This window comes from Sorex araneus, chromosome X (assembly GCF_027595985.1).
Source record: "Sorex araneus isolate mSorAra2 chromosome X, mSorAra2.pri, whole genome shotgun sequence".
NCBI classification, from domain to species: domain Eukaryota; kingdom Metazoa; phylum Chordata; class Mammalia; order Eulipotyphla; family Soricidae; genus Sorex; species Sorex araneus.
Window position 1 is genome coordinate 131,482,811 of NC_073313.1, and position 25,564 is coordinate 131,508,374.

General features: G+C 37.0%; 1 protein-coding gene across 1 annotated transcript in view; it reads left to right on the forward strand.

The window, feature by feature from the left end:
* The window catches only part of CHM (CHM Rab escort protein), a 139,373-nt gene that overhangs the window by 81,287 nt on the left and 32,522 nt on the right, over positions 1-25,564 (forward strand). Inside the window, exons 9-12 of the mRNA XM_055121783.1 lie at positions 11,839-11,916; positions 18,087-18,191; positions 18,584-18,647; positions 24,261-24,357. Coding sequence (XP_054977758.1) covers positions 11,839-11,916; positions 18,087-18,191; positions 18,584-18,647; positions 24,261-24,357 — 344 coding nt within the window. The remainder of the gene's footprint in view (positions 1-11,838; positions 11,917-18,086; positions 18,192-18,583; positions 18,648-24,260; positions 24,358-25,564) is intronic.

Genomic DNA, 25,564 nt, shown 5'->3' on the forward strand with positions numbered 1-25,564 from the left:
TTCCCCCTTCACTTTCTTTTATTGTTGCTGTGACCAGATTACACATATATTTGCTTGTGTTGCTTGCGACACTTGGCCTTCATATTTGTCAGGGGTCAGACACTTTAGTTTCATACTCATACTCAAACATTATTCTTTTTGTTTGTTTTTTTATTTGTGATGCTAGAGATCAAAACCAGGGCTTCATGTGGGCACGGCAACAGGTCTACTAATGAGCTATATCCCTAATCTACTATAGTTTTTCTCTTTTAAAAAATATTATCCCTTCATAGGTTTTAAGGTTGTCCTGAGGTTTATATGTAGCATTATATTCCTGTGTATTGTTTGACAGACTTATCTTACATTAATTTCATTGGACTACAGTTTTACTCTTCTCCCCACAGCTTATACACTGTGTAACTTTGATTTCTTTTTCATTCTATTTATAAGTGCTTGGATTCATAAGAGATCTGGCAGTATTTCTTACGAGATTGATTTTGTTGGGAATAAAGTGGGTTTTCTTTTCCTTCATCAGTAAAAACCCTTTATCCTCCTTCCATTTTAAATGACAATCTGGTAAGTAGTCTAATATTAAAATCCTTTTCCTTAGAATTTTGAAGTCCTTTGTCATTGCTCTCTGTATTTTATGTTTTTATCTATTTTCATTTATCGTATTTATAATTTATTTACCCTAGGTGATTGTGGCTTCGGCTCTTATCTTTAGCCATTCATTTATTTATTTTGCACATTATGTTTCTTTATCAACAGAAATTGATGGTGGAGCTGGATTGATTTTTCTTTATCACCTTTATTTTTTTTGCTTTTTGGGTCACATCTGTGTTGTACAGGGGTTATTCCTGGCTCATGCACTCAGGAATTACTCCTTGCTGTGCTCGGGGGACCATATGGGATGCTGGGAATCGAACCTGGGTCAGCCGCGTGCAAGGCAAATGCCCTACCTGCTGTGCTATCATTTTAGTCCCGTTTTATCACCTTAACTTAATCCTGTCATTTATTCCACATCCACAGCTGGCTGAATACCACTTAGGAAATGTAGTTGAACAGTGCAACAGAAAGGTAGTTTATTCTTAGTCTTTATAGAATCTATCAAATGTTGTGTTTCAAACAGTACAAGATCTATCAGTTCAGTTCATAAATACTCTTCATAATTGGTGAACAAGATTAGCAAGATGGGTGAATATCTTATAGATGTTTTCCTGTGTAAAATTCATAATCTATAATTTAGGTTTTCAAGCTCAGAAAATTTTGTTTGTTTCTTTCTTTTGGGGATACTATTAATTTATTAGCAAGAAATAGTCTTCATTTACTTCTTCTTCATTGTTCTAAGCCAGAGTACTTTTTGCCCAACTCCATTACCATAGGTAGCATGGCCATATCTTCTAAAATAATTGAATTCAGAAGTACAATAAAAATAGCACAGCAGTTGGGTGTTCGCCTTTCATGCGGCCAACCCGAGTTTGATTCCTCCGCCCCTCTAGGAGAGCCCGGCAAGTTACCGAGAGTATGAAGCCCGCACGGCAGAGCCTGGCAAGGTACCCGTGCGTATTGGATATGCCAAAAACAGTAACAATAAGTCTCTCAATGAGAGATGTTACTGGTGCCCGCTCGAACAAATCGATGAGCAACGGGATGACAGTGACTTACCATACCTAGAAACATCATATATTTTAACCATTAATTTGTATTTTATTATAATCTGATTATAAGATATATTAAAGTGTGGAGAACAATATAAATATCATTGTAAACATTACAGTTCTTTAGATAATAACATTTTGTCACATTGGTGGTTTACTCTTTCCTTCTCCCATTTCTGTCTCTGTCTCCTCTGTCTCTCTCTCTCTAAAGATGGATGTTTAAAACATGCAGGCTTCCCAGCTGATGCTTAGGGAGCTCCAGTGGCCACTTCCAGTGGGGTTCAGCCAACTTTCCTGGCAGTTTAATGCTAGTGCACAGTGGTGTAGTGTGTAGGCCCTACACTCCTGGCCACCGATAGGGCCACTCCAGCACTACTGGGGGAATCCTGCCAGTGCTTGGGAGGCTGTGTGGAGCCAGAAATTAAACTGAGATTGGGCGCATGGATGTGCCCTAACCCCCGTACTAACTCCCTGGCCCTCTGAAAGTACTTTGTAGAGAAACTAAGGAATTGAAAGCTTCAGTGAAACTTTCCGTTCCTTCCTTTTTTACAAAATAGCTACTATCCTTAATTTTGTTTGTAAGTCTCTTGAAAGTCTTTTGTGTACATACATATTTATCCATCAGTGGTATATAATATTATTTTGCGTATAAAGTTTTGAAATTTTATGCATGATATCACTCTGGATATAATCTTTCCCAACTTAATATTAGTACTTACTTTTTATGTTTTTGATATTTATCCATGCTACCAAGAGAAAGTTCATTTGCAGTCATAAATCCTTCTGATATTCCTTTTTACAGTGCAAAAGATTAAACTGTACAGCTAGAAGTTGCAGTCCCCACAACTTCCTATATTTCTGACATTAATTGAAAGTATAGGGAATTCACACAGTTACTTCAGGTTCAGTCGTTCACTAAAAAGGTGCACAGAAATCAGTTAATGCTGGTATTGTCACAGCTGTGCTTTTTTCAGGGATGAATATAGATTTCATGTCAAGGAGGGAATTTCACAGGATAGAAAACGGGTATTAAAATGTGGAACTTCTTGTCCTCTCTCAATATAGTCAGTGCACTTTTATTCTCTTTACATTGATGTGTGATGGTATGCATGGAATATGACAAAACAGAAAAGTTTTCCTGATCTTCAGTGTCCAGAAGATTCGTGCTTCTTTACTTAGGCATGACTAATTACCAACTGAACTGACATCAGTCTCCAGCATCATTGGAGATTGAGCGATGAGACATGACTCAGAATGTCATTCCCTCTTACTCACATATAATTCATGGTTAGTCTTCCTGACATGACTAATCTCCACCCTTTAGAGTCTGTGTTATGGCCATTTCACCTTAAATCAGTATTTTTCAGTCTTATATCTACAGACCAACATTCAAATTGGTAAATGAGTGGTTTTCAACCTTTCTGTACCTTCAGGCAGGCACCCATCTTTTACTGGTGGTTGAAGACCACTGCCCTAAATCATATTGCTTGACTGTCTGGAGACCTTAGGCCTGCAAGGAACCAAAGATCCTCCTCTTTTGGCATTCTGGGTGTTACGGATCAGCTCCCAGAAGCTGAGAACAAAGGCCACGTATCTTTGTGGGCCAAATTGAGTTATTTATTGTACATTGACTATCGCAGTTTCTTTTTTCTAGTCTACTCCTGATGGATTTTAAATTGTGTTGCTTCTTTACATGATAATTTAGATATCAGTTTTATTTATTTGTTTTTTTTTAATTTTTTATTAGTGAATCACTGTGAGGTACAGTTACAGACTTACAACTTTCTGTGCTTGTGTTTCAGTCATACAGTGCTCAAGTACCCATCCCTTCACCAGTGCCCATTCTCCACCACCAATGATCCCAGTATCCCTCCCACCACTCCCCCAGCCCATCCCCCCCACCCTACCCCACCTGTGTGGCAGGGCATTTCCTTTTGTTCTCTCTCTCGTTTGGGTGTTGTGGTTTGCAATAGAGGTATTGAGTGGCCATCATGTTTGATCTATAGTCTACTTTCAGCGTGCATCTCCCATCCCCAGCAGGTCCTCAAACCACACTTTACCTGGTGTTCCCTTCTTCATCTGAGCTGCCTTTTCCTCCAGCATGTGAGGCCAGCTTCCAAGCCGTGGAGCAAACCTCCTGGTACTTATCTCTACTATTCTTGGGTGCTAGTCTCCTATTCTGTTACTTTATATTCCACAGATTAGTGCAATTTGTTAGTTTTTTAGACTTGGGTTTCACCAGCACACCCAGAAGTGCTTGTGGTTACTACTGGTTCTGTGCTCGGGGGTTGCTCCTGGAAGTGATAAGGGGATTATATGGTGCCAGAGATTACCCTAGAGTCAGTCATATGTAAGGGAAATACTATTTTAGCAACTTCTTTATAGCTTAATCTATTGAATTCCCCAAAGAATCATCATATTTGAGATAACTGCTATTCTCATTCTGCAGATGAAAATTTTGATACAAAGAAACAAAACATCTCATTCAAGGACAACAGGAACAGTTCATAGAAAAAGTAGGGTATGAACCCAGGTAGTTAGAATGCTTTCTCCTAAACAGTATGGCTTATTGCCGGAAAATCATGCAGCAGCAACTATTTTTTTTTGCAGCAACTATTTTTATGGTCATATTTTTAATGACTGGGATAGTTTTTTTCAAGATTTGTGTTTAACAGTAAATGTGCTATAACATGTGTAAATATATCCCCAACTTCAATAGATACTGCCAAGTCCTTAATCCAAACTGATATTTTTAACTGTGTAAAACATTGGTTCTTATCTTTCAGCCATAGTCAGTGGCTTTTCTTTTCACTTTCCTGTCCATATGCATGTAATTATCAAGCACCCCATTTTTCATTATTTTTAATAAAATTTTGCTTTTACATTTTGTCTTTTTTTTTTTTTTTGCTTTTTTTGGGTCACACCTGGCAATGCACAGAGGTTACTCCTGGCTCTGCACTCAGGAATCACCCCTGGCGGTGGTCAGGGGCCATATGGGATGCTGGGAATCGAACCAGGGTCAGCCGCATGCAAGGCAAACGCCCTACCCGCTGTGCTATTGCTCCAGCCCCTGCTTTTACATTTTAATAAATTTTAAATGTCTCCTAAATTTTCTGATTTGAAGATAATGTAAACAAGATTTTTTTTACCCAATTAATCTAAAAACTATATATTTCAGTGCTTATTTTTCCCCACTGGTATGTAATATCACTTCTCTCTTAACATTTCATATACAAGTGCATCTTTGTGTTAATTACCTATTGCTACCAGTAATAAATTACCCCAAATTTAGTAGCTTAAAATGAAATAATTTTTTTACACTATAGTTAGTCACAGTGGTTAGAACTCTAAAATTGATAGGCATGGTTGCATGCTTGTTTGTGGGGTTTACGGGAAAATGTTTCTTGTCTTATCCAATTTATAGAAGTGGCTTGCATTCCTTGCCATGTAATCCTTTTCAGTATTGGCAGCATTCCAATCTCTGCTTCAATTTTCACACCTCTGACTTTGATTTTTCTGCTTTCTTTTTAAAATAACCTTTATAATCAAATTGCACCCGGGAGAAAATCCAGGAGAATCTCACCACACATGCAAAGTTTCACTTGCTGTGTAAGGGAATATATTCACAGACTAAGAGGAATAGAGCCAGCCATGGAGGAAGGTGGGAGTCAGCGGTGGGGAGGGAAACGGAATAATGGTGATGGAAAATGTACCCTGGTAGAAGTATAGGTGTTGGAACATTGTATGACTAAAATCCAATCCTGAACAACTTTGAAACTGTCTATCTCACTGTGGTTCAATTAAAAAATTTAGTATATATATATTCACATATTACAGGGATTATTATATGCACAATTTTGGTAGGAGGAATTTTCACCTTGCTGTGGTCATCTTTGTGAACCTTGCCATTGTTGTTATGTGTTTAATTCATGCCTTTTGAACATACTTATTTTATAATCTGGTAGTTACACTATCCACATGAAGGTTTTGAGAAGTCGAATTCTGTTTGTTGTCTTGCTTGATTTTCACAGGATAAATTGTTTCTTCATCTTTTATGCAAATTTATATGTAAAATTATTATAGGGGAACTCTTTCTTAGTCGCTTGCTTCCTGAGTTGAGGTTCATATCCCTATAGAACATTTTAACTATTGCTTTCACCAAGTCTACTGCAGTAATAATGGCTTTGACTCATTTTTATGATTTTTTTCAACTTTTATTTATACACAGTGATTTGCAATGCTCTCAGTAATAAACTTTCAGGCCTGCTAGTGCTGTGTTCCAACACCACATCTACCACCAGCATAACACCATCCCACTTCCATTACCTCAACGTCCCCTTATACCTACGACCTTCCCTACCCTGGTCTCTTGGTAAACTCAGTTCTGTAAGCCAGTTCTCAGGGTTTATTGCCATTGGCCATTTGTTTTTACTTTTGTTACTGTTTCTTTTTTACATATTACAGTGATCATTCTGCGTTTGTTGCTCTCCCATTTACTAATTTCACTCAGCATGAAACCCTCTAATACCTTCCGCCATGTAGCAGCAAATTGCATGACTTCATTTTTTTGGGGGGGTTTCTGGATCATACCCAGCTATGCTCAGGCCTTAATTCTGGCTCTGCACTTAGGAGTCACTCCTGGCAAGCTTGGGGAACCATATAGGATGCCAGGGATTTTAAACCCAGATGGGCCCTGTACAAGGCAAGTGCCTTATGCACTAAACTACTATCTCTCTGGCCCCCATGTCATCTTTTCTTATAGTAGTGTAGTATTCCATGGTGTATATGTATGTGTGCTGCAATAAACATTGGATATTTTATTTTTAAAGTATTGGTATAATTAAAAACAAGACCCAGACTGTGTGAAGGCAGATAGTTGGCTCTAAGTAACGAAACTACCCAGGGCTTTAGATATAAATAATTTCTTTTGTTTTCTCTCTCTGGTAGTGTGTTTCCTTCCTTCTTTAGCCTTTAACTAAGGTTTAGCCCTCTAAGGATCCAGATATTATGACAGTTTCTCAGTTTCTATTCCCTGCCTTATTTAGATTGTAAGTCCTTTCCTTTCCTGATGTGGGCATTAACATCCAAGTCCTTAGATTCAGAAGGTAGGCAAACAAACCCCTTAGAGCTTCTGCAGGATTAACTTGTCAGTTTGCTGATCTAATTTTCAATTCTCAACTTGTTTTTGCTTGCTTTTAAGGTAAAGGAAATCACTAAGGTTCTCTCTCAGAGTCTTCCCAGCGTATTTTTTCTTTAAGACTTTATCTGTGGTCACAAGATCTGCTCTTAGTCATAATTTTTCAATTTTTTTAAGTGTAAGAGTTTATTGAGCCATTTTATTTATTTATTGAGCCATTGATTAAGCTGATTAAATTGGGCATGAACTCCACATTACTTTTTTTAATTAAAAATTTTAGATCGAATATCTGTGAGATAGACCATTACAAAGCTGTTCATAACTGGGTTTGGGTTTCAGTCATACAATGATCCAGCACCCATCTCTCCACCAGTGTACTTCTCCAACGACAGGTGTCCCCCGTTTCCCTACCACCATCCCCCAACATCCCATCCACCCACCCACAGCCTCCCTCTGTGGGAGGTACTTTGCTTCTTGTTCTCTCTCTTTTTTTACTTTTGTGCATTATGTTTGCAATACCGGTACTAGAAGGTTATGTTTTTGTTCAGGCCATCAGTATTTTTACCAGGACGGTAAGTCAGGAGTAGCTTTCCAATGGGTAGCTGTTTTGGGGTGTGGATGTGACTGCCAAGGCTTCTGGAAGTACAGGGAGGTGGGGGATGGTAACCCACCCAACCCTGAGAAAGCTTGGAGATTTCAGTCACAAAACCCGCATACCCAAATTTTCAGCAGATTATATCTTGGTGAGGTTTGTCCTGAGATGGTGGAGTCAGGCTGGGGGTATGGCAGCGATTTTGGATTGTGGAAGCAAGTGGCTGCTGGGGGCTTTGCTTGGGTGGGCACCAGGCCAACCTACATCCCTCCGATTTACCCCAGTCTTTTCAGCCATGCGCGGGTCCGAGATTAACTGTGGGTTTTGATCTCTTTCAAGATTTATTTATGGGTCTCTCAAGCAAGGCCAGTAGTAGAGCTTATATGGTGGTGCTGGAGTTGGTTCGTGGGGTGACTGCCAGTGCTTCCAGGAGTATTGGGAAGTGTGGGGAGGGAGCCCATCCCAACTTCAAGAAAGCCTGGAGATTAGTCGTAAAACCCTCACACCCAAATTTTCAGTAGATTATATCTTGGTGAGATCCGTCCTGAGACAGTGGAGTCAGGCTAGGGATATGGCAGTGATTTTGGATTGTGGAAGCAAGTGACTGACTGCTGGGGGCTCTGATTGGGTGGGCACCAGGCCAACCTGCCCTCTTCCGATTGACCCCAGTGTGTTCAGCCATGTGCTAACGGTGGCTTTTGATCTCTTTAAATATTTATTTATGGGTCTCTGAATAAAGCAAATTAATGAGCTTGTATAGCTGAGCTGGGGGTGGTTTGTGGTTGAGCTCCCATGTACCTAAATTTGGCCATTTAATTTTTTGGTAAACTTGGCCCCAAGTTGTTGGGTCCAGCCGAAGGCACAGTGGGCAATTTGGGGGTATCAGGAAGCCTGAAGGCACCATCAGGCTGCTAATGCACTTGTCCTGCTGGTGGGTTGACCTGCTGGTGGCACCATACCACCTTTCGATTGCTTTGATGTCCTTTTGGTACTAGTCCAGAAAGTAATCCTTCATAATGTTTCTTGCAGAAAAAGTATGCACCATGCTCATTTTTTGGTAGTTCCTGGCCAAAATCTTGAATTAATGATTTCTTCAAGGAGCCCTAGAATAGTTTTTTGAGATACTGTAATTTCTGTAATTGTCAGATTCACTGCTACTAGTTTTTCTAAGCTATTTTGTGGTCAGAATTAGCAAATATGGTTTCTTAGAAAAGTAATTATGAGATACTATTGGCATTCATAAATCTCAATAAGAAGATTGTTTTTCTTTTTTTTTTTTTTTTTTTTTTACTTTTTGGGTCACACCCGGCGATGCACAGGGGTTACTCCTGGCTCTGCACTCAGGAATTACCCCTGGCGGTGCTCAGGGGACCATATGGGATGCTGGGAATCGAACCCAGTTCGGCCGCGTGCAAGGCAAACGCCCTACCCGCTGTGCTATCGCTCCAGCCCCAAGATTGTTTTTCTTTAACTTGAAATGTATTTCCACTTTTTTCCTTAAATTTAATGTTTATAATGCATACTAAGAAAATAAGCACAATTACCTCTTTTTTTTTTTCTTTTTGGGTCACACCCGGTTATGCACAGGAGTAATTGACCCCCTCCCTCGCTGCAGGGACTCTGGGTCCCACACCGACCCGTCAGTGGGGTCTCCCACGGTCCCCCAGCCGTGGGAGGGGGACCATATGGGATGCTGGGATTTGAACCTGGGTTGGCCGAGTGCAAGGCAAACGCCCTACCCGCTATGCTATAGCTCCAGCCCCACAATTACTTTTATGTGGTATTAGGAAGGGTTGTTTCATATATACTAGACATGTTTTAATATACATATATATTTACATATCTAATACATGTATATATTAAACAACCTTTCCGAATGCCACATATCAATTATACTAAATTATTAAACTTCTGACATGTTCCTATTTTTAACAAAACAGGTAAAAACTACTGAAATTCTGTACTTGAAAGATTTTAAAGCACATTAGACAGCCAGGAATGTGGCTCATTAGTAGAGTGTCTCTATATGTAAGAGGCACTGAGTTTAATCCTAATATATCAAAATAAAAGGGGGGACTGGAGCAATAGTACAGCAGGTAGAGCGTTTGCCTTGTACAAGGCTGACCTGGGTTCGATTCCCAGCATCCCACGTGGTCCCCCCAAGCACCGCCAGGAGAAATTCCTGAGTGAAGGAGCCAGGAGTAACCCCTGTGCATATGTGAATCGCCAGGTGTGACCCAAATAGAAAAGAAAAAAAAAACAAAAATTACTAAAAAAATCATTAAAACATTGTATAAGATGTTGAAAACTTTCAGTGAGGAGACACTTAAATTTCCTTTTGGCAACAAAATCATAATTGAGTATATTTTTATTCTATTCCCAAAGAAGAGTATTGTGAAATATGTTTTGGCAGGCCAAATTTTTGTGGCACTAAGTATTTGATTATTTGATACTATTTCATGTTTGATAGCAAACAATATTTCATCTATTCACTTTAAAATTTTAAGCATAAAGTTCAAAGAAATCCTGTTTGCCTAGCCCAATCCAGTCTGGAGCACCCCAACACACAGTGGGCTTTCCAGGCTGGGCTTGGTGCCAATACTGGTTCTCCTGACTCAGGGGAACCAGCCTGGGGATACTTCCCTTGGCAACTAATATAATTTGTAATAATTCTGAAAATTAGCAACTTTGCTTTTTAAACAGTGAGCCTTATCTTGACCTCTATAGTATTATGCAAAACTTAGACAATAAAATATATGTTATCAATTTTATTTTCTACAAAAGCATTCAAAAACTATGACCTGAGCCTCCAAGGTCAAAAAGAGACAATACTTCTGGGGCAATCAATAAACAGTAGGACAGTACAGTGATGTATTATTTCATGTTATTTTTCCTGTAAATACTATTATTCAAAATGTATTATGCTATGTGCTATGTATTATATACACATAAATATATTAATTATACACATAGATTTATAAATATATATGGATAGATATACATATATATATTTAGCACACGTTTACTCTGTTGATAAGTAAGATTTAAAAGTGAATAGCGGGTCTAGAAAGAGAGTATGGGGACAAGATCCTTTTGCACGGCGCTGACCCTGGTTTGATCCTCAGAAGCACATCTGGTTGCACCTGGTATGACCCCGAGATACTGCCGGGATTAAGTTTGTGCAGCACAGATGTCAGTTACTCCCGCTAACCCCAGAGGGGGAAATGAGCATCATGGTGATAGAAACAGCTCAAACATCTCTTTTCAAAAACACAATTTTTCATGATGATTGGCAGAATAATATAGGGATCAGGCTTTGCCATTTTCTTATTTTGATTAATATTTATAAATCCTGATTTCTTTGCAAGTATTACTTTAAATCATTTTCTCATTTTGTGAGTTAGTTTAATTAAATAATATGTGTGCCTCAGTCAGTTTAGGAAGGCACCTATATACTCAAGGGAATATATACTTTGTCCTAACCATCGGCTAGGTAGCACACCTACAACGACAAGGAGACTCTTACATTCGAACTAAGAGTTTGTTAATATTGTTTTGCATACTAGATAGTGAATGGGCTGGAGCGATAGCACAGAGGTAGGGCATTCGCCTTGCTCGTGGCCAACCCGTGTTTGATTCCTCCGCCCCTCTCGGAGAGCCTGACAAATACCTGTGGTGTATTCTATATGCCAAAAACAGTAACAGTAAGTCTCACAATGAGATGTTACTGGTGTCCGCTCGAGCAACTCGATGAGCAACGGGATAAGAGTGACAGTGACCTCTTTTATTATGAAATGTACTCATAACTGCAGAATGATAATACCAATATTGTTAGTATTAAGCTGTCACAACTTACCTGTGCCTTACGTTTCCCAAAGGCATATCACCATATACTTTTCATTACTTTTGTATGTATTTAAAAATATTTTGAAACTGACTTTAAAACTGCAGTAATAAAATACTATCACATTCCCCCCCAAAAAAAGACTATGGTTATTTCTTTCAGTTGGGGTGGGAGTGGTCCTCATAAATCACCATTTGAAGCTGTTTGTAGCCTGTGGACCTTAGGTTTAGTAAACAATAGTTTAGGGAGGATAAGTTGGCCTGTTCATATTTTTTGCTTAATCACAATTCTAATCTTTCAGATTGCATTATTAGTAGTGCAAGTAGTACCTCAGCAGTATCAAAATGTCACTTACCTTTTGAGAGATTCTTGTATAAAAATGTTACTTAATTTTGGCTTGCAATACTATTATTAAAGGTTTCTCATGAACATAATTCTGCCACCACACTCATCACCAGAGTACCATTTCCCTTCTCTCCCTCTCAATATCATGAGAAAGAAAATAAGTCATGAATATACCTTTTTCCTATAAGACTGACTTTCAAATATAAGCTGCATAGTGTAGAATAATGTTGCCTTAATTTTCAGTACAAGAATTCTAATTCTTATTTTTTTTGTTTTCTTCTAGGATGTGTGCTGTGTTTGGTGGAATCTATTGTCTTCGCCATTCTGTTCAGTGCCTTGTTGTGGACAGAGAATCAAGAAAGTAAGGATGATATAACTTTCCTATATTTTATATCCCACACAACAGGTCAGACAAATTAAAATCAAGTTTTGAAAAGTAATTCTTTTTGGTATTATAACTTATTAACCTTGAGTAAAATTAACTTCTATTTAGGACATCTAGGAAAAAGAGATTGAGTTTAGAATATAGAAACTAAATTAATTTTTATGCAATATGATGATAGCTGCTATTTTGTGCTTGGAAGATAAATGATTTCATTTACTAGAGATGGGTGATGAGTAATGTTAGTTTTCTTGTGGCCTTACTTCCTCTAATTAATTTTCATCAGATCACATCAAAACTCTCTGTTACTGCATATTTTATAAATGGAAATCACATAAAAAAAATGAGATAAATCTCAGCTTATAATGCATGTCACTCCAGGAGGAAAATCTTTAATAAGTTTTTAGGTCATTTGTTGTTATAAACTATGCTCCCTTATTATTACAGGATATATTATTTTATAGTTGTATCAAACTTAAGTGCTGGATTAGGATAAAAATAAATATATTCAAGTTTTTTTTGAAAACCATGCTTTTATACTGTTTTTATATTTCATTATCTTTCCTGGTGTTTACTGCTTAGTTCCTAAGATACTCTTGTCTGAAATCACTAAATATTATTTTTCTGTTTCTAGGTTTTGCACCTAAGTGGCTCTATTGGATAAAGTTCTTTTTTCTTTGCTTTTCAGTATCATTTGACCAATATTGTATGACTTGTTTTTATGGTTATGTAAAGAAAGAGTACTTTTCAGATCACACCACAATTTATTGAACTGAAAGCTTTACAGTATAAATTTAGATTGTTTATTTCATTATACAATATTTTTCCTTGCTTTAGGTAAAATTTGTATACAAGACTGTGTATGTTTTCAGGGTATGGTTTCATACCTCTTCAAAATATATGCAATCATAATGTATGACCACCAAAAGCACTAATAACCATCTATCTCATTTCATTAGACCTTCTCCCTAATTAATGTCCTCCCTTCCTCCCCTCCTGGTAACTTCAGTCTGTGGTCTGTGTCCAAGGGTTTAGGTTTCATTTGGTTTTGTCTTTTGCCTTGCTTTGTTTCTCTATAGCCCCTGTGTGAGTGAAGTCATCCACTATTTGCCTTTCTCCTTCTGACTTCTTTAATTAGGATGATACTTCCAGTTATATATATATATATATATATATATATATATATATATATATTTTCAAGTACTGGTCATCTCCTTGATAATATATACAATATAACTACCTATATCTGAGATCCTGAATCTTTGCTTTTGTCTTTGTTACAGCCACAGAATATTTCCATCATTCATTCATTCTTCCACTTCCCCTTGCAACAATTATTATTTGTTGTTTGCCAGACATTGGGAATACAGCTAAGAATACAATTTTGTCTTTGCTCTTGTGGAACTTTGAGTCCACAGAGGGACACTAAAGACTAAGCAAATAAATTAATGACATAATTATACATTGAAAGCTGTTCAGTATGCAGGTCTGGTTTTATACTTCCCTATTTATAAAGCATGAATGACTTCCTTTCTATCACTTCAGAATAAAGTTCTAGACCGTTTTACATTACATATGAAACTGGGAGCTGGTCTCCGTCTTCCTCTTGAGGTTCTGTAAACCCATGTCTCATCCTTTTTCCATTTTATTGTCAGCACTTATGGTCCCTGTACTTCACCTTCTCTTCTTGTTTCTGTACTACTGCAAATGCTGCAGCCCTTCTACTTCAGATGATCTCATTTGTTAACTGGGTTTTCGTCATTTAAAGGCAGTAAATGAATTAATTCATATGAAAAATATTATCAGATACCCAATAAGAGGAGTTAGATATCTCTTCTTAGCACTCTCCTGATATCCTTTCCACATACCTTATCCCTGGAATTCAGATAATTGCCTTATCTAAATCTCCATTATATTGAGGACACTGAACATACAGGATAGTCTTGCATGGTTATTAAGCCATCATTCATGAACAAATGAGCTGTCAATTTGTTAGCAGTCCATTGTTTTACTAGAAATAAAAGAGTGTTAAGTTTGTGTCAGTGGAGATAGAGTGCAGAGGCTGCTTTCAAGAAATCTTTATAAAGTAGACTCAAAACTGAGTAATAGATTAGATGTGGGAAGAGAAATTTTGAACTATGAAAATCCTATAACTTTTGGTCATATTATTACTTGAGATAGAGATTTCAAGGGGAGAAGCTAGTGGGGACTCATGATGAGATAAGTTTGAGGCACATTAGGTTGAAAAGGGTTTTAGAATCTATGCAGAAATAAATAGGAAATTATAAGTATAGATGCAAAGCTTATGATTGCTTAGAGAATTTAGAATTATAGTTATCAGTTAATTCTAATTTTAATTATTGGAGTTGAATTTTATCCCCCCAAATGAATGAGTGAAACGTTTTGTAATGGTTTCATTCAAGAGATGACATTTGTTTTTGTTTGGGGAGGGAAATGAGCTTATTTATTTGGGGACCATATCCAGCTGTGCTTAGGGCTTAGGGCTCTATGCTTAGAGACCACTCCCATGGGCTTGTGGGACCAAATGAGGTGCCACATATCGGACCTGAGTCAGCCACATGCAATGCAAGTGCCCTACTTGCTTTACTACCTTCTATGCAACCAGAAGATGACATTTAAACTGTTTTTAAGAAAATTTGAATGGGCATCACGAATCACAAAATCATGAAATCCCGTTAATCACTGATTTCTCGGACAAGCTCAGTAACATCTCATTTCGTCCTTTCCCTGAGATCTTAGAAGCCCATCTCCACTCGGCCCTCCTAAGGATGTTGCACTGGGGGCTCTTCAGGGTCAAGGGAATGAGATCCAGCTTGTTACTGGATTTTGCATATGAATACACCATGGGAAGCTTGCAAGGCTGTCCCATGTGGGCAGGAAACTCTCAGAAGCTTGCCAGTTTCTCCCAGAGGGAGAAGAAGGCTAAAGAGCTTGCTTTTAAGTCTCTCTCTGGATGTTCGCTGTTGATGGGATTACATACACCTGGGTTCCTCTGCCGGTACCTTCATGCATGAGGCCTGTCTGAACGTGTGGAGAGGGGCCTCCAGCATGGCTGTAGCTAGGTTCCGGTGAAAGCTAGGGAAAGGGCATAATTAGGAGAATTATTTTATTTCCTTCAGTGATTGGAAACCTTCTAATTTCCTTAATATATTTTCTTTTTAATTAGATCACATGTCATTAATGCCTTTTGCTATAAAATTAGTTGAGATATTTTGAAAATTGTAAGATCAACTGTATGTTTTAATGTTATTTCTCTACTAGGCAAAAATGTACATAGAGTTTTTATTTTACTGAGTGTTTTCTTCATTATTGTTTTTCTATTTATGTTTTCATGTCATTGAACCAAGAACTTAGTCATTGTTGTGATTTGTTGATTTAAAAAACTCAGCTCTAAAAATGTTCTTTCTACCTTCAATGTTTCTTAGGATCACCTTGATCATTTTATTACTGTAATTGGGGAATCCTGTCAATTTCTCCTCAGTATACTATTCATATGAAACCCAGATTGGCCTTCAGCTAAATTTAAACACTATTAATCTTTACTGGTTGCCCTATGTTCATGTGGGTGTGGTAGGAAAGTGTATATTTCTGGCAGCACTGTTTTGTTATGCTGTTTTTCATTACTCAAATGTCATCTCATCTTTTTATTAATATTTATGTGATGTCTCAGTGTAGGTTCCAAATCAGTATTCCTTTACTAATTATTCTGCCAATTAGACCCAATAAGTCAAGTATCTAATGAGAAAACAAATCTTATCACTTGTTTAAATGTATCTTGTTTTGAATGACTTTGCTTAAGCCTAAAGCCTTAATATTTCAGAGTGATATCAGGTGAGTTGTATTATTATCATCTACTACATTCAGTGGGCATATGTGACCATGATTTCAATTTCTGCAGAAATCAATATTTTTTCTGTGCTAGATCTTATTTTTTTTCTTTTTGTGGTGCTAGGGATGGAAACCAGGGCCTCACACATGAGAGGCATATACTCTACCAATGAGCCATACCCTCAGGATTTGCATTTCCTTCACTTAATACAGTTTAAAGATACAACAGTTATGGTGACAGTGGCAGTGATTATTCCTTGGGATTTGGGAGCTTATCAGAATCTCCAGGGGTACTTGTACTTTGAAAAGGTCCCCCAGGTGTGATTCTGATTTGCTTTCTTCTCCTTCTCCTCCTCGTTTAAAAATAACTTGGATCCAGAAGTCTCACCATAGATTGGCATATTTATTGGTATTTTATCTTTACATAATTGAATTTACTGATCCCTTTGTTCCTGTACATTGCTTTAGACTGATTCCCAGAAATTTTTTCTAATAATAACCTCTGAAACCAGTATCTACTGTGACAAAAGGTATAGCTACCACAAAGCAGCTCTTTACTGTTTGGAAGTCTACGAAATAATGCCATCCCTACAAAAGCTGGAGGGTCTGGATTAATTTTGTGGTTGATTTAAATAAGAGCTCTTGGGGCTAGAGCGATAGCACAGCAGGTAGGGCGTTTGCCTTGCACACGGCTGACCCGGGTTCGATTCCCAGCATCCCATATGGTCCCCTGAGCACCGCCAGGGGTATTTCCTGAGTGCAGAGCAGGAGTGATCCCTGTGCATCGTTGGGTGTGACCCAAAAAGAAAAAAATAAAAATTAAAAAATAAGAGCTTTTTGCAAAGCCTTAGAATTCAGGATTTATACTAATAACACTTCACTCCATTTTATTCCAACATTTTAAGATGAAAGATTAATATCTATACGAAATTTGAAAGTAATTAAGGGTGAAATTTTCAATAATTCACCGTTTAAAGATATTTCATTATAAATTCCAGATATCAATATATTTCCCTTCAGTTCCATATTGGCATTAACTGCAATTTAACTGCAGTTCACAGTTTTTAAATTTTATATAAAATTCACATACAGTGAAGTTTCTGAGTCTCTAGTACTCCAAAACTAAGTTTTGAGAGAGGTTAAGTTGGTTTTATATAAATGCCTCTCAGGATTTATAACATTATAGCTCCCTCATTTTTTACCCAGATTATTTCCTCTTAATTTTATGTATTCATAGATTTTGGATTTAGAAAATTTCTGTCAGTGCTTCTAGGATGAATAGGGATCAGTGTTTAATGACAGATAAGTAGATTTGTTCATTAACTGAAGAATCTTGTGTTTTACATTATTGAAGAATGCTGTGTAGTGACAAATTTTCATTTTTTAAATATTTTTGGAAATGCTGTATCATGGCATGAATATTATGTATCTCGTTAAGTATTTTATAAGGTTGAATGAAGTATGAAGAGGTATGCAGAGTAATAAATGTAGAGGAAAAAGAAGGTCAAGATGTAAAAAACAATCACATAAATGTTGAGGTCAGAGAGATAGGTCAGTAGGTAGGGTGCTTTCCATGCACAAGGCTGACCCAGGTTTGTTGCCTGGTACCCCATATGGTCTTCTGAGCCCTCAAGGAGTGATACTTAAGCACTGATAAGAGTGGCCACAAAACAAAACAAATATTAATGTAATATAATGTATTATATATAATGTTAAGATGTATATTATATATATATAATAATCTACCTTTAGGAAATTCTGATAAAATCCTCTTACCATTGATCTTAGATGTTCATCTTCTTATTTTTAATAACTGCATGTCTCATAAATAAATTTTACTTGACTTATTTTTAGAGTTATGTATTCATATTAAATATTTAAAATATTGTACAGTAACACTGTAGCACTGTCATCCTCTTGTTCAACAATTTGCTCGAGCGGGCACCATTAAGGTCTCCATTGTGAGACTTGTTACTGTTTTTGGCATATCGAATACGCCACGGCTAGCTTGCCAGGCTCTGCCATGCGGACAGGATACTCTTGGTAGCTTGCCGGGCTCTCCAAGAGGGACGGAGGAATCAAAACTGGGTCGGCTGCGTGCAAGGCAAATGCCCTACCTGCTGTGCTATCGCTGTAGTCCAAGTATTCTATGTATTATATGATGTAGTATAATTATAATATCCAAAGTATGAAATTATTTTATAAGAAATTGATTTAGATTCAAAATTGATAGCAGTTTATGTTCTAGGTTCTTTGATCATTAATAGAACTTTTTTGCTATACTTATTTTGTTTTCATAGATGTAAAGCAATCATAGATCAGTGTGGTCAGAGAATAATTTCTAAGCATTTCCTTGTGGAAGACAGTTACTTTTCTGAGAACACATGCTCACATGTGCAATACAGGTAAGACATTCCTGTATCTACTGTCCACGTGAAGGTGAAATTTAGGAAAGTTGATCTTTGTGAGTACATTGACACTTCTCCATAACCACAGCCTTCAAATAAGGAGCAAACATTTGCAAAACCAAAGATATTTTCAATATATCATTGTTCCCTTATAGGTCTTGTTTGGGGGGAATCCTGGTCTAATTTTGAGCCCTTTGCCTCACCTGGGGTTTGTTTGCAGGTCACAAATTTTCATTCACAAGCCAAGAAACATTTAAGTTAGTAGAGACTTTAGTTTTGGGGGGCACTTCTAACTTAAGTATTTGAAAAATGTCTTCTGCTTGTTGTGTAAATCATAATTGAAACTTGTTCATGAAATCTGAATTTCTGACTTGTTTTGTGCATTACAGGCAGATCTCCAGGGCAATCCTGATTACAGATAGATCTGTACTTAAAGCAGATTCTGATCAACAGGTTAGTTCACCCCTATATTTGTAGAATGTACTGCTAATTTAATCTACTTGGTGATATGTATAAATTAATGTTAGTGAATGCATTAGTAACTTATATGTACAACTACACTTAATGCATTTTTAAGGGCATATTTTATTTTGCCATGCAAAACCTTAAGTTTGATGGTGTTCCGACTCTTTTTTTTTTATTTTGCCAATGGAATTGAATCATTAGAGAAAACTCTAAAATCTGTATATTGGAGAGTTTTGCCTGTGTTTTCTTCAGTGTAATTTATGGTTTAAGGTTTGGCTTTTAGTTTAGGGACCACATCTGATTGTGCTTAGGGCTTACTTCTGATGTGCTTGGAGGATTATATGTGTATGGAACGCTTTCAGGGTCTTTAATCCTTATTAGATTAACTCTTCTGTATGGTGTGAGATAGTGAGGAATTGTGTTGTTTTCTTGGGCATATGACTATCCATTTTGCCAACATCATTTGTTGGAGAGGTTTTCTTGGTTCAGCTCTGTACTCAGCTTCTTTGACATCACTTAATTATCTATATATATGTAGAGTTCTCTCTGTATTCTCAGTTTTAATCCATTGGTCTAAGAGTCTGTTTTTATTACACCACCAAACTGTTTTGATTACTATAGCTTGATGGTGTGATTAAAAATCAGGGAATACAAGGGCCAGAGAGAGAGTGCAGACAGTAAGTCACTTGCTATGCACATGGACAACCTGGGTTTTATTCTTAGCATCATATCATGGTGCCCTGAGCTATGCCAGGAGTAATCCCTGAGCACACAACAAGAGTAAACCTTGAGCACCACTGGGTGTAGCCCCAGAACCAAAAAAAAAAAAAATCGGGGAATGCTGTACCTCCCATGTTCTTTTCTTAGAATTGATTTCACTATTTGACAAGTTTTATGATTCCATACACATTTTGTTTTTTGTTTTATTTAAAATTTTCCCATTTTTTAAATTTTTAATTGAATCACAGTGATACACACATTTACAAAGTTGTTCAAGATCTATTTCAGTTATATAATGGTCCCGCACCCATCCATTCACCAGTGTACTTTTACCACCAATGGTCCCAGTTTCCCCTACTCCCCCCCCTCCCACCGCCTGCTACTATGGCAGGCACTTCTCTCTCTCTCTCTCTCTCTCTCTCTCTCTCTCTCTCTCTCTCTCTCTCTCTCTCTCTCTCTCTCTCTCTCCACTTTTTCCCCTCACTCTCTCTTTCCTCCCTCTCTCTTTCCTTTTGGGTCTTATGCTTTGCAAATACAGATAATGCAAGGTTATCTGGTATATCCCTTTACCTATGTACTTCTCCCCCACCACATTCTTGTGGCAAGCTTCCAACCATTGACCTGTCCTGTCCCCTGTTTACCCTTGGATATTTGTCTCACACTTTATATTTCTATACCACAAATAAATGCAGTCATTTTATACCTGTCCCTCTCCTTCTGACTCATTTTACTCAGCATTATACTCTTTATGTCAATCCATTTATAAGCAGATTTCATGACTTCATGCTTTCTAACAGCTGCATAGTATTCCATTGAGTAGACTTATGATAGTTTCTTTATCTAGTCATCTCTTTTTGGACACTCGGATTGTTTCCAGCTTCTGGCTATTGTGAATAGTGTTGCAATGAACATAGAAGCTCAGATGGTATTTCTGCTGTGTGTTTTTGCCCCTCTCCCGGGTTTATTTCCAGAAACGGTATAGTTGAGTCGTATGGAAGCTCAATTTCTAGTTTTTTGAGGAATGCCCCTATTGTTTTCCAGAAAGAATGGACCAGTCAACATTCCCACCAGCAATTAAAGAGAGTCCCTTACTCCCCACATCCACGCCAGCACTGGTTGTTCTAGTTCTTTTTGATATGTGCCAATCTCTGTGATGTAAGATGATATCTTATTGTTTTGATTTGCATCTCCCTGGTGATTAGTGATGTAGAGCATTTTTTTTAACTTTTTATTAAATCACCATGTGGAAAGTTACAAAGTTCTCAGGTTTATATGTCAGTTATACAATATTCAAACACCCATCCATTCACCAGTGCCCATATTCCACCACCAAAAACCCCAGTATACCCCCCGCCCCCACCCCCTACCCCCTACTGTATAACTAATGAATTTCACTTCATTTTTTCTTTACCTTGATTACATTCCATAATTCAACACAAAACTCACTATAGTTGTTGGAGTTTCCACCCAAGAGAGACAGACCTACTACATTTGATAATTAGTTTTTCATTACTGGAAATGAAGAGATATGTAGCCCCACTGCTACAAGTACATAACTCTCTCTCTCTCTTTTTTTTTCCTTTTTCCTTTTCCCTTTTTTTTTCTTTTTCCCCCTCATCCCCCTTCCCGTGCCTCATAGTATGGTGTACGCCACACCGCGTCGGCCAGCGTGGGGCTTTTGCTTAGTTCACAGTCCAGAGAGGTGGCTGTTACATTAAAAACCTTCAATATTTCAACAAAAACTTACTGTTATTATTTGGAGTTTCCCCCCCAAGTCAGACCTGTTCAAAAGGAACCGTTTCACATTGCTGACAATTATATATGTTAAGTCCGCTGTCGCATCCGCGCAGTTTTGGATTTCTGTATAAAGTCCAGGGAAAATTCTGCCAGAAATTACATAGCCCAGCTCACAGTCCCAGTGCATTGCTGTAAGAAGTTGTAGAGCATTTTTTATGCGCCTTTTGGCCATTCAAATCTCTTTCTTGATGAAGTTTCTGTTAAATTCCTCTCTCCAATTTTTGATGGGTTGGGTGTTTTTCTTGTGAAGTTCTACCAGTGTCCTTTATAACTTTGATATTAACCCTTCATCATATGGTATTGGATAAAATTTTTTCCCATTCTGTGGGCTGTCTTTGTATCTTAGACACCATTTTTTTTGAGGTGCAGAAGCTTGTTAGTTTCATGTAGCTCGGATTCTTTATCTTTGCATCCACTTGCTTGGTCAGTGGTGTTTCATCTTTGAAGATGCCTGAGCTTCAATGTCATAGAGGGTTTGCCTATGTTTTCTTTTATGTACTTTATGGAGTCAGGCCTGATATTGAGATCTTTAATTAATTCATTTTGATCTGATTGTAAAAATGGCAATACTCCCCCAAAGCATTTTACAGATTCAGTGCACTCCCTATAAGGTCACCCATGACTTTTTTCAAAGAAATAGACCAAATATTCCTGAAATTCATATGGAACAATAAACCCCATGAATACCTAAGGCAATCTTTGGGAAAAAGAAGATGGGAGGCATCACCTTCTCCAACTTCAAACGGTCCTTCAACGCAGTAGTAATTAAAACAGCATGGTATTGGAACAAAAACAGACCTGCAGACCAATTGAATAGTCTGACACAGACCCTCAAATATATGAACATTTAATATTTGATAAGGGAGCAAGAGGTATGAAGTGGAGCAAGGAAAGCCTCTTCAACAAACAGTGCTGGGAAAACTGGGCAACTACTTATGAAAAAATGAACTCGGACCTTTTTTCTGTAAAAAAATTAGTAGATTCTGTTTTAAGTCCTTGAAGAATTTTATTGGAATTTTGATGGAGATTACGTTTATTCAGTAATATTTACATATCAGCCATTAGAGAAGTAATATCCAATATATAACACACACATTGAGATATTGTTGACTAACAGCGTTATATGAATCTGTCTATCTCTCTCACTCTCTCACTCTCTGTCTCCATGATAGCTTCTTTCTTCTACCTCTGTATCCTGTTTGGTTGGCTGGTTTTTGTTTGTTCTGTTTTCTTGTTTGTTATTGGGTCACACTTGGCATTTCTCTGGGCTTGTTCCAAGCTGCATGGACAAGGGTCAATCGCTCCTGGCAGTGCTTGGGAGACCTTAATGGTTGTTGGGATCAAACCCTGGCCAGCCTGTGCTTATGGCAAACTCACTACCCTCTGTACTATTGTTCAGGACCAACAATGTATTTATTTGATCTAACTTGAGATATTGTTGACTAAAGCATTGTATAAATTTCAGAAGTATAGCTTCATGTCTCCACACATGTATATACTGCAACATGCCAAAAGTATTGTTTCTGTTCACCACCATCCAGTTGACATCTTAATTCCACATACCCTCTAATCCCTTTCCCCATAGTAAGCACACTTCTTTTATTGTACTCTAATAGTTTATGTATGTATAATATGTATGTATATATGTATATGCTTTTGTTTCTTTATAGAAGCATGTGGTATTATCTTTTTCTTTCTGACTTTCTGACTACTTACTTCACTTAGAATAAAACACTCAGTCTCCTTCCATTTTTTTTACAGCTGGCAAAGGTTTGGGCTTTTATTGACTTTTCGCTATTTTGCATATGAGTAATAAGTAGTCCTCTGTGCATATATAGTATTGCATCTTTTTTCATTCATCTGCAGAATGAAGGCACTTTGGTTATTTTAATATCTAAAATTCTAAATAGTGTTTCATTCAACATAAGGTGCACGTATCTTTTTGAATTAGTGTTTTCTGTTTCTTCAGGTAAAGATTAAAAATGAAATTACTTGATCTTATGGCAGTCTGTCATAGGGAACTCAAGTGGATTATGAGGAATATGGAGAGTATTATTTTTGAGCTGTCTTTAGCCAAAGCACATTTAAGTAATATGATTAGAAGGCAGTCATATTATCAAAATATTTTTAAAATAATTTAGTGTAGACATTATCTCTGGGTTATCAATATGATATCCCCAGTCAAAATATAAGCATCTTGCTTACAGAGAAAAGTACAAATGGAGTTTTTCATTTTGGCAAGTATTCACGAATGAGAGATTGCAAACTAGATTGTGAACTAATAGTGTAAGTTTAGGTTCCACAGAGGAACATAGCCTGATATTCATTTAGAGTCCTTGAAATATGAAGCCAAGTAGTTTATCATCAGTGCTGTATGGATACTATAGTATCTTTGAAATTTGTAGCACTTTTTAATTTTAAATCTTTATAACTGATGAACAATGGGACAGAACAACTGTGCTACAGGATGACAGATGGAAATGACAAATATTGTATTTTTTAAATATCACTATCATCCTGTTGCTCATTGATTTGCTTGAGCGGGCACTAATAACATCTCCATGTTGAGACTTGTTACTGTTTTTGGCATATTGAATACACCACGGGTAGCTTGCCAGGCTCTGCCGTGTGGGCAAGATACTCACGGTAGCTTGCTGGGCTCTCCAAGAGCGGCGGAGAAAGGTAACATACTAGATCTAATATTTTCTCTTAGGGATCAGAGACATAGTACCAGTGGGTAAGGTACTTGCCTCAAATGAGGCGAAGCTGTCCAATCCCTGGCACATCGTATATACCCAAGCCCAACCAAAAGCAGAGTCAGGAGTGAGCCCTGAGCACAGCCAGGTATGGTCCGAGTGCAGTGGTGTTTACAATTAATTGATCACAGCCTGTTACAGTATTGAGAAAGTATTGAGAAATTATACCTCAGCACACATATGTATGTTTTAAAGTCTCTTAAATAATAAAATCCTTAGCTATTTTTTACACCAGAGTATAAAAGATTTGTCTTGAAAGTTAACTGCAATCTAATTATAGAAGAATGAAAATGAGATCAAACACTCTGATTTTATTTTTGGTTTTTAGATTTCCATTTTGACAGTACCATCAGAGGAACCAGGAGCTTCTGCTGTTCGGATCATTGAGTTATGTTCTTCAACAATGACATGCATGAAAGGCACTTGTAAGCACAATACAGTTCATTTTTCTGTCCTTTATATGTATTTATTAACTAAAATGGCAGTTTTCACAGTTGTCAGTATAGTGCTTATAATTTTCTGTATTTTTAAAGTTATTCAGATAATATAAATTTGTAAAAGTGTAAATATTTTTATGTAAAAATGTTTATATTATATAGTCATAACATTTGTTCTCTATGAATATTCATATAGTAAGTCATTTCATACTTTTTCAGACCTTTTCATACCTTGTCTACAAGTATTTCTATAACTAAATCTCCAGTGATGCCATTGTAAATACTTCAGTGAGAGAATTTGACTTAATAATTCTTTTTATAATTTTTCTAAAGCTTATTAGAAACCTACTTTCATAGAATTTCATTTCTTTGTTTCTATTTTTTATTCTTTTTTTTAATTGGTTTATGATATGATATTTAAGACATATCTTCACACCTGTTATATGTGTACAATATTCATCATAATAGTTTAACTTTAGGTTCCCGTTTTATCAAACTAGCATGGTTTTCATTAAGTATAGCAATAAATTTTAGTTTTTTTGTCAGTTTATTTCCTTTAACTATTTCTAGTCTATGTATGGGTTAAGATATTTGTTAATTGTCTTTCATTGCGTCATTACTGTATTGATTGTAATCCCATCAAGTTCTATCTGTTTTGTCCCAGAGGGCACATTTTAAACTCAATTTTTTTAATTCTATTTTAATTTATGTAAGATGGTTAAGATACTGTCCAAGTATATGGCACTGATATACAAACTTACCATAGCCCACGTAAAGCAAAGTACCATTAAACTCTCTACCGCTATGTGACCTTCAGTCTGGTCTTCAAGCCCCCTCACCACTCTCCTTTTTGTTCCAGAATCAGTTGTTTTGTTGATCTTGGATGCTATCGATCCCCTTGTACATTGTCTCTATAATTCACACATGAGTGGGACCAACCAGTAATTGTTCTTTCCCCTCTGTCTTATTTCACTTAACATGATACCTTCCAATTCTGTTCATGTTGCAACAGAGTGCATGATTTCATTTTTTTTATACCTGGGTAATAATCCATTGTATTTATATGATAACTTACTTATCTGTTCATGTCTTCTTGAATATTTCAGTTGTTTTCATATCCTAGCTCTTGTGGTAAGTTCTATAGGAAACTTAGGGTTGTGTGTTTTGGTGGTAAATGCCAGGAATTGAAATCACT